Source organism: Lontra canadensis, unplaced genomic scaffold, assembly GCF_010015895.1.
Source record: "Lontra canadensis isolate GAN:19392208 unplaced genomic scaffold, GSC_riverotter_1.0 scaffold1, whole genome shotgun sequence".
Lineage (NCBI taxonomy): Eukaryota > Metazoa > Chordata > Mammalia > Carnivora > Mustelidae > Lontra > Lontra canadensis.
This window is the reverse complement of record NW_022630995.1, coordinates 11397478-11408235: the sequence shown is the minus strand read 5'-3', so window position 1 is coordinate 11408235 and position 10758 is coordinate 11397478. Positions and strand designations below refer to the sequence as shown.

At 40.0% G+C, this 10758-nt stretch overlaps 1 protein-coding gene across 1 annotated transcript; it reads right to left on the bottom strand.

Moving 5' to 3' along the window:
• Positions 1-8089: 8089 nt before the first annotated feature.
• LOC116859621 (gamma-soluble NSF attachment protein-like) lies at positions 8090-9194 on the bottom strand. Its single transcript, XM_032845102.1, has one exon. It carries the CDS (start codon positions 9160-9162, stop codon positions 8227-8229), a length of 936 nt encoding a protein of 311 aa, XP_032700993.1. The 5' UTR covers positions 9163-9194; the 3' UTR covers positions 8090-8226.
• Between the last annotated feature and the right edge of the window lie 1564 nt (positions 9195-10758).

The window sequence follows — 10758 nt, the reverse complement described above, 5'->3', positions numbered from 1 at the left end:
GACCTGTCACCCATCTAATCTTCTCCTGAAACTCTCAACAGATATGCTATTATTAGGAATGATCTGTAGCCTTTCGTCAGCTCTCTCACTCAAATTCTAGAGTCTGGAAGAGAGGCATAGTCAGGAACATGGTATGGCTGAGCCTCATTTGCTATGGCCATTAATAACCATTCATTTCTTGAAAAACAAAGTAAAAATGTGGAAGAGGTAGAATTTATTTATTAATTAAAAAAACATTTATCACCTACTAGGTACAAGGTACTATAAGAATTATTGTGGGGTATATAACAATGATATTTAATCATAGTGTGCAATCAATAGTTATACAATATATACTATAGACCAGTCAATCTTCTATTCGTTTATACATATTTGCTCACTTAATATGGGCCCCTGGACTACATGCCGTTGTTGCTGCTGCTGCTGCTGCTGCTGTTGTTACACAAGAGAAATGAAGTAATTTTCCCCAGGTGGGGCTGGGATTTGAATCCACATAGCTTTGCTTTATTTATTTATTTATTTTTAAAGAGAGAGAGAAAACAAGACGGGGTGAGGGGGAGGAAGGGTTAAGGGACAAAGGCAGAGGGAGAGAGAATCTTAAGCAGGCTCCACACCCAGTGCAAAGGCTGACACACTGCTCTATCTCACAATCCTGAGAGATCAGAACCTGAGCTGAAATTAAGAGTTGGATCACTAACCAACTGAGCCACCCAGCCACCCACTGGATATCACATTCTTAAGAAAACCTTTCCTGAACTTCCAAGATCAAATGACCCACTAAGGTATTATCATAGCATCCTGTCCCTGCCATTTCTTTCCCCCTTAGTACTCATCAAACTCTGTTACACCTGCATGTCTACTTTTCTTGCTGGTCTATAAGCCCTAGGAATATAGGAAACATATTCTGCCCACCAACTATGTTCTCCAAAGTAGGGCCTGATACAGTGCAGGAACTAAGCAAACATTTGTTAAACAAATAAGTAAATAAAGGAATAAGTGGACTGTTAATGACTGAAGTTGAAATACCCATTTAAGAGGATTAAATAACCTAGACTTTACTTGCTAAAATCTAAAAGAAAAATAAATGTTGACCTTAGCAGTTTATTAGTGATCATGAATCAGACACCAAAGCCAGTGAACGATATATTATTAAACCAAGTTTAAACTCAAAAGAGAATTACTGTAAATCATTATCACCAATCACAGTAATATAAAAGTATAAAGAGAGAATGTTTTTAGCACTTACTCTCAATTTTCAAGGAAAGAAAGCTGAATGTCAACAGAATGATAACTAAATTATTGTATCAACACTACATATTATCTTAACTTTAGCAGACTACTTAAAAGAAGGAGATGGTGGCATGCTCTCCTCCTAATATAATACACTTGAGTAGTGGCCAAGTGCCCATATTATTGAAATCATAACTATAAAGTCAGGCTGATGAACAAAAACAGATTTAAAAGATCTAATGTATTCTTTTATGTGTATATTTTATTGGAATACACTGAAAAATCCCAGAAACTCCTTAAGGCAAGATTAAACTCTTATACATTCCTTTAAAATTAGTATTTGGCATTAACATAGTTATTTTCCAAATTTAAAAATCTTTCTTTTGAATCATTCACTATAAAACACCTACAACCATCATTGGGATGTTAAGACAGAACTTTAATGAATAAAGCCTTTAAATATTTCATGCTATAGAAATGATAAATTTTAAACTAATGATTTTTTTCAAAGATTTTATTTATTTATTTGCAGAGAGAGAGAGAGAGATCACAAGTAGGCAGAAAGGCAGGCAGAGCAGGGGAAGCAGGCTCCCTGCTGAGCAGAGAGCCAGATGAGGCTGGATCTCTGGACACTGAGACCAAGATCTGAGCTGAAGAAAGAGGCTTAAACCTCTGAGCCATCCAGGCGCCCCTAAACTAACAATTTCAAGTAATAGTAAAAATAATAAAAATTTTATAAGGAGTAAAATTATTTTTTCTAAAATTTATCAGTGAAACATATTTCCACAAAAAAAATCCACAAAAGAACGGATGTTGTCAACAGATTTGACTTTCTTTTAATCAGTGTTAACCCTTGCCAACAGTAATGATATTAAAGTTTTCTCAGCCTCTCTTCCCAATAGGAAATAAGTAGGAGGGACATCCAGGGATGGAAGGTTTATTTATTCAAAGGGCACTTACTAGTTTTCATTTGGAGACAACGTCTACTGGAGAAGTCAGCTTGGTTAAGAGAAGATAAAATCTGACGAGAAGACAGAGGAGAAGCTCTTTTCTAAGGTATCTAACACAGATAAGAGTTTGGGACACTGATTTTTCATTAGACTCTGGGCTTTACACAGTTTGGACACAAATGTATAGTTAAATTAATCATTGAAAGGATCTTCTAACTTAAGACAAACTGAACTTGTTTCTAACATTATTATACTCATTACTATGGGAACTGTTCATATACCATCAAAAGAGTTTCACTTTCTCTGCAGTTTAATCAAAGCTTATACCTATGAATTACTCAAGTTCTGTGGCCAAACAGCAACATTTGACAAAATGTAATTTGCATAAAAATCACAAAGGAAGTTCGTCTTTGTTAAGTAAAAACTGCTTTAGTAGGAATGCTTCATTCTGCCTAAGACATTCTGCTGAAAAGTGGGTGCCAACTTTAATGCTTGTTTCAACCCTTCCAGGTCTCTGTGGAAGTATTGGCTTAAACATCCTAAAAGTATGAATTACAATGTTTTTAACTAAAACTTTTTAAAAATAATTTTTACTTGAATAATGAACTTTTTCTTATATTTAAAGAAGCATTATGCTGTTAACCCCAATTACTCAAATTATTCTCATGTTATTAGAACTTTATAAAGGATGCAGAAAGGTCTTGGGTAAACAGTAAATTATTTAGTGATAGTATTGCTCCTCAAGAAGTCTTAATATCATGATTTACTAAAGTAATTTATACTATTTACACAATTAAATATGGACTGTCTATATTCTTAATTTCCTTTCTTCCTTTCTTCCTTTCCTTGTCTTTTTCCTTTTCTTTCCTTTCTCCTTTCTTTTCCTTTCCTTTTTCCTTTCCATTTTCCTGTCTTTCCTTTCCTTTCCTTCTTTGCTAGAGTCTATGAAGAAAAGATGAAGATGCTCATCTTGTCTACAGTCATCCTGCACGTTACTACATTCTTCTTGGTAAGTTTTCAGTGATCTTCAACAAGTAATTTTTTTTCTCATTTAGAAAAAGATAAAGAGGTTCATATCAATCATATGCCAAAAAGAAATCTTAAAGTAAAATATCATTGTGTTTGTAACCAGGATAAGGCATGTTTTATTGCTTTAAAAAATTTACCATGAACCCTGATTATTATATCCCTTTCTATATATTCATGTAGTGGGATTATAAAATAATCAGAAACTTATGTCCCCACAAAAATGTGAACACGGATGTTTATAGCAGTTCTAGTCATAATTGCCAAAATTGAAAGCAACCAAGATATCCTTCAGTGATGAGTGAATAAACTGTGGTACATCCAAATAATAATATTATTTGGTACTTAAAATGAGCTATCAGAACATGAAAAAACATGGAGAAAATTTAAATGCAATTTATTAAGTGAAAGAAACCAATCTTTCTTTATACTGTATAGGTCCAACCATAATACATTCTGGAAAAAGCAAAACTATGAAAATAGTAAAAAGATCAGTGGTTACCAGGAGTTAGGAAGAATGAATAGGTAAAATACAAAAAATTTTTAGGGTAGTAAAGCATTCTATAAAATACATGCCATTATACATTGTCAAAACCCACAGAATGTAACAGTAAGAGTGAAATCTAATGTAAACTATGGGGTTTGAATAGTGATGTGCATATGTAAGTTCATGAACTGTAACAAAGATACCGCTCTAGTGTGAGATCCTGGAAGTAGGGGAGGCTGCATATATTGAGGCAGGAGTTTATAGAAACTCTCAATACGTTCTACCCAATTTTGCTATAAACCTAAAACTGCTCCAAAAAGTAGACTTAAAAAATAAAATCTGAAAAAAATTAAAAATGGTTACTTTTTTATTTTTACTAGTGAATATTTTTAAATTCAATCAATGTGACTTGATTGTGACCAATGCCACATATTTTTAAAAATTTGTATACTTTTTTATTTGCAGACAAGCGAGAGTCTTAAAACTCATGACCAGTCAAGACAAAAGCTACTGAGGCTGAATTCATCTTCCCAAACCGGAAAACCCAAGTCCTCACCTGCCGAGGCTGCATTAAGACAGGCCCAAGCCCAAACATCAAAGCATCCATCAAGGCAGGTTTCACTTACTAAGACTCAACCAAAATCATCTTCATCAGTTTTACCAAACCAATCCCTAGCATCTAAATTTGAAAAATCTTCGCCTTCCAAGTCTACATCCAAGAATTCATTATCTTCCCAAGATGCCGCAAAAAGGTCTCCCTCTACCAAAAAGCAATTCTTAGCTAATAAGATTGGACAAAAACAGCCACAATCAAAATCAACTTCAAAAACACAGAACTTAATCCACAAGCCTACACACAAACGGTTATCAGCTAACAAGTCTAAGTCCAAACAACCATCTCCCACCAAAACAGCTATAAAAAAGAAGAAAACCACTAAGCCTAAGCAGGAACAGTCAAAAATTATCAAGCAGACATCATTTTCCGGCCACACAGGAGAAAAGTCTTCAGTTGCCAAAACTACACGAAAATCAGCTGTAAAGACAGAAAAACCAAAGGCTCCAGATGCCACACTTGCACTTAAACAGCTGTCATCTTCCCAAGGTGCAATGAGGAGCCATCTGGTTCCTAAGTCTAAACCGCCAACATCTAGAGTTTCCAAGAGTAAAACAAAGAGAGCTTCTTCTAAGAGGTCTCCACCAAACAATTTACCAGGCTCCAAGTCCACTTCAAAAAGAATTGCTAAGTTCACAGCCAAGTCTCAAGGAGGCAGTTCTGCCAGAAGCCAGCATCTAGCTTCCAAAAACAAACCAAGGAAGAAGAGACCCTTGCAATCCGTTAACCAGTCTCCAGCAGATCCAGCATTCCTACGTGCTCTCAAGCACCCTGTGCACAAATCTCATCCACCCCATCTTGTCTAATAAAACCTCCTCCATCTCAACTTCAAACTCCTATATCTAAACCTCATAAGCCTTGTCAAAATCAACCAAAAAAGCAGCCATCTGAGAATTCTGTAGCAGCACCTCCTGCATCACACAGAGCACCAACTACTGTCTTTGCGGATATCACCACAACAGCCACTGGAGGTCCTAATGGTATTACTACTAGCATAACTCAAATTGCACCAAATGCAAAAGCCCTTACTACCATCCTCTCACCTTCTACTACCATCTCTGCATCTCAGCTCATCACCCAACTTGCTGATACCACCACCACCGGACGAGAGACCACTATCCTTGAAGATGACACAGCTACCGCTGGGACTGGCATTATGGCGACAGCAACCACTTCTGCAATTGACACCACCACCACCAATAGTGGTACCACTGTGGAAGAGACTGCTGTCACTGCTCCTGTGACCAGCCCCACAGCCACTGCAGTGAGCACCAACAGTGCCAGTGGCCCTGCGGCCACTGCAGAGGTTCTGAAAACCACCACAGCTGCTCCAGGAGTGAACACCTCCACCCTTGGCACTGCTCTGCTTGTGACTGACATCACTTCTGCTCCCCCCGATGCCACCACTGCTACCAATACAACCGCTGACACTGTGCCTGAAGATGTCACCACCACTGAAGAGTATCCCTATGGCACTGAAGATTATGATTCAGCCTCTGAATATGAATATGAAGATCCCACTGCCGTTCCAGAATCGAATGCCACAGGCCCTGTTACTCCTTCAACTCCAGCAGCCACTTCTCCTAAATAAAAGGTCTCAGAATCTACAACTAATAACACTACCCAGAACCCACACGGGGAGCTACTGCATATAACCCCTAAAGACTGACTTAATACCCCAATCGATAATCAAAGCATTAAGGAGGGCACGTGTTGTGATGAGAACTGGGTGTTACACGCAACTAATGGATCACTGAACACTACATCAAAAACTGATGATGTACTGTATGTTGGCTGATTGAGTTTAAATTTTTTTTAATAGTTATAAATCATACTTCTATCGTTTCAGATTTTATTTTTATAATTATTTTGTCAAAGAAGCAATAATCTACATTTTCATAGCAACACATTTAATATTGACTCATCAAAGGACTGGAAAAAATAGGAAGCACAGACTCCGTACACAAATACCGTATTACTCTGCCTATGTACAAATACATTCAACATATTAAATATATTTCTAGATTGACTTCACTTAGAACAGAACACCGAGTATTCGATTCTGAGCACATTCATGCAGGCTTCCACTTTGGTCAAAGTGATGACGAGTTCTGGAAAAGTTTTTCCTGCTCTAAACACACATTTCCCACTCCTGACCACACTCTCAGGATCAAGACTTCTGTACATGGAAAAATAAAATGCACGAAGATGGAACAAGGGCTCTTTCCTGGACACCACTCAGAATGACCCTGACGTCAAAGAAATCGCCCTCAGTCTTGCTCGTTAGTCCCTAAGTGTGGGCAGGGAGCCGGGAAGAGGCTGCACTGGAAAGAAACAGAGCGTTTCGTGTTCTTCCGGGTCAGCTGCCCCCTGGTACAGAACGCGCTCAATCACTCCTCATTTTTAATATGGAAAACTTAACACTTTAGTCCACAAACAATCTGTAAACAAATGGTCGAAGATACCTTTTAAGCGCTGCCAAATCTGTTTAGACAGATGGTTGCGTAGCTCAGGCGAGCACAACCTCGCGACTCCCGAGGTTTCCGACGGGATCGGACGCGCGCAGCAGCCATGGCGGGCTCCCGGAAATAGGAGCGTGTGCACACGTCTACATGCTGCCTCGCTGCGACTGGTCACCGTTCGTCTCCGTACAGTTATTGAAAATGAGCGGCTCCCCGAGAACTATGCAAGTAATGTGAGGAATCAAAGCATTAAGTTTGTTAGTGTCTTAAATCAGATCTTCAATAATGACTTTTGCCCAGCGCACCTGCCGTGGAGGAGGCCATCCTGGCTGAGCCCTCCTCTTCCTCAGAACCAGCCGGGGCTAAAACCAGGCTTCATGATGGGCCATGCTGTCCTCAGGGAGCCGCACACTGCACACCGGCACTGGCTGAAGGCCGGCTCCAGGCAGAGGCAGACGGGCGTGCGACCGGGGGACCACTGTGGGGGGCGGAGCCACAGGAGCAGAAAGGAATGCTTCCTGAACAGCCTTCTACGAATACCTACGAGGACTGACGTTTTGGCAGCTCACTCCCCTCAACAGAAGCACTTCGGAAACACTTCTTCCCTTCCCAGCTACGTGTCTGCGGTATACACAGCACTGCCACCACGTTACGGTCCTGCTGCAGCTCTAGATGAATCAGAAATGATTCTGGAGGGAAGAAACGTCTATATTCTAGATTGACGGGAACATTATCCCTTTGTTAGAATGCACAACAGTCCTCATTAGTTCCCATTTAGCTAAGAACCAAATGCATTTGGGGACAGCCGCCATGTTTTTTTAGATGGAAAAAAATGGATTTCAAAAAGGAGTTGAACATAGCTTCAAGACTTGCAGCTTACACATAAGTCTTCAAACGGACCTTTTATTGGGCTAAACAATAGTGTAAGGTTCAAAACAGCATCCTGTCCCAATCTTGCCTCTGAAGAGATTTCAAGATTTGATAATCTAAATGTATCTAATATCACTGGGGATAAACTTCCTTTTCAAAAAAGTTTAAAATACTACTTTGTTTAACTCCGTAAACTTCACTTTTAGCAGCAATTATTAAATAAAACACAAAGAAAATTCTGTAACAATAAATCACAAAAAAACAAGAGAAAAGAATTTCTATCCCTAGTGTCCCTTTTGTTTAGAACATTAATTGGTGGCTTGCAAATTTAAAAATCAACTGTATTAAAATGTGACAGTATATTTTTGTTAATTCCTGCTGGTATCTTAGAAAGGCTCTTATGGAAAGAAAAAAAAAAAAACGTGTTTTCTCATAATGGGTACTTAGGAAAATGAAGACTAAACATTGAGTCTTTATTACATTTTCAAAAGCATGACTGAAATGAAGTCTGGATCCCCTTAGACAAGGTCCAAGTCTGTGGATGGCATGTCAGGATTCTTCTCTTCCTTTCTGCGGCAAAGCAGGATCCTAGCACAGGCCTCCCGCATACTCGTCTTCGTCTTCCTCTGCGGTGGGAGCGGTGGCGCCCTCTGACTTAGCCTGTGGTGCTGCAGATTTCCTCTTGATTCCCCCTCCTGGAACCACCAAACTCAGGCCCAGCTTAGCATAATCATTGTCCATGTACTTGAAAAGCGGCGAGTTGCAGACTTCGGAGACTTGATCTTGGTCCTGCTGGTCGTAGCCTTCGAGAAGCTGCTCCCGCGCAGCACAGTCTTCGCTCCCGCTGAACCCTGGGATGCTGTAGCTCTCCCTGACGCACCTCTCAGCAGCCACGTAGTCATTTCTGTGGAGATGAACTAAGACTTGAGCAATTGTTTTCTTATAACAAGTTGGAGAATTCTCAATCTCCTTATAAATATTTTTTTCTTTCTGAATAGAAAGTGCTGCCTCATCAAACCTGCGTCCTCGTACCAGCAGTCTGGAGGCTTTTCCTAGTAACTCAACCGCCTGTCGTAAGCGTTCCTCATTTTCAAACACATTAGCTGTCTGTTGATATAACGGTACGGCCTTTTCTGGATCTACATTTTCTCTAAGCTTGCCGGCTCGCTCCAATGCCATGGCTGCTGTGTCGCGAGTGCCATTTTCTAGGTACATCGTGCCGGCTTTCTCAATCAGCTGAACGGCCTCGGGGAGTTTCTGCATCTCCTTCAACATCATTCCAGCTTGCTCGTAAGCTCTGGCAGCCCGAAGAAGAGCCCTGTTATTCCCGTGGGCAACAGCTTCTCTCAGGCAGGCATCTTCTGCTTGCTCAAACTGATTGGCATTTTTAAAAGCAACAGCTGCTTTTCCGTACTCAGAAGCGGCACTGTCATAATCTGGTTTCCATTTTAAAAAACCAGTTTTCAGGTATTTCTCTGCTTTGGCGAGGTGCTCCAGCCCCTCCTTTATCTTCTGAGCCGCCATCTCGAAGGTCCGGGCCCTGACGTGGACGGGGAGAGCCCCTGATTGAGTTTAAATTTCAAAAAAGGTGTGAAACACTGAAGATTTGAGCAGTGAAAATACAATGTGATTCTTTAAGCATACTACATTGCACTTTTTTCTTCTTTGTCTATCGCCCACATATCATTTCACATATTTGAAACACTGTAAGAAATGTCACTGCATTGTTTAAAAATATTTTTGGAAGTAATCTCTACACCCAACATGGGGCCCAAACTCACAACCCCTAGATCAAGAGTCACATGCTTTACCCACCGAGCCAGCCAGGCACCCCAAGAACCCCTAAATCCTCTTAATTCCCCTCTTAAGCAATGAAATCTCCCATTCACTGACTTTCACTATATTATCCCTCTAAAATCTGTCTCTTAGAGTTCAAAATAATCATTTATTAACTTGGTGAATTTTACTTTTATGAAAGGTAATGAACACTTACAGGTGTTACCTGTAGAATAATAGGAATCCCTTATGCAGGATATGAAATTTCTACAACACTAGAAAACTGGCAGCAGAGATACTATTCAAAGAACCTGGAAAATAAACATGCTTTCTTCCCCCAAATGAAAAGCTGGCCCTGGTAAATACCAAGAGGGTTCTAGACGTCTATAAATACATCTTCATATAGAAAAGACTAAGTTATTTCTGTGCTGGAATGGCACTGGAGTAGCACTGGAAGACCAAGAAAGAGCTTCTTAGATCCGGTAAGATGCTGTGTTGCATGGACAATGTCACTGACGTCTTTGGGACCAGCTCCTCCCCCCACCACTACGGTAACCACACAGTCACAGACTGGGACCTAAGGAGAACTAAACTGATAAATCTTGTCCCTGTCCTTTCTCTCCACAAGCATCACGCCTCCTTAAAACCTCTATATCCTCTGAGAAGTAAGTAAGGGCTTGATCTTCTTTTTTTGTTTTAAGATTTTATTTGAGAGAGAGAAAGAGCGCAAGTGACAGAGAGCACAAGTCAGGTGAAGGGCAGAGGAAGAAGCACACTTCCTGCTGAGCAGGGAGCCCAATGCAGGGCGCAATCCCAGCACTCTGGGATCATGAACTGAGCAGAAGGCAGAAGCTTAACCAACAGAGCCATCCAGGCACCCCTTAATCATCTTTTTAGGGCCTGTACCTGTGAGAGAGAAGAAGAGAAAGACAGAAGGAGATGGCGCTGGGGGAGAGAGAGGCCTATCAATCTATTGCTCACCTGGAAGGCTGTAGTCACATTTATTATTCCATTTCCCACCAAAAATTCCTTCTTCCTTTCTATGATGTGGTGTCAAATGACATATATGTAACAGCAATTTAGAAGTGAAAAAAAAAGATCATTTTTCTTCTAAGGCTGAATATATTTTAGGTTTATCAATTTTTATCTTAACCATTCCTTTCTCAAGACTACCCCACAGACAAATTTTAAATCAGTGTACTCATATTGGATGGGAACACCTTTGCTATCTGATGGGTATTATAAAAGCAAACCAAATTAGTAGATAAGATGTCCCTTCTTTTTACAGACTTTGAGGACAATTTGTATATAGGTGAGAAATATCATAAGGATCTGCTAAGCACA

Coding starts and splice junctions, on each gene's coding strand:
- LOC116859621 (XM_032845102.1), bottom strand. CDS start 9,162: ATGGCGGCTCAGAAGATAAAGGAGGGGCTGGAGCACCTCGCCAAAGCA.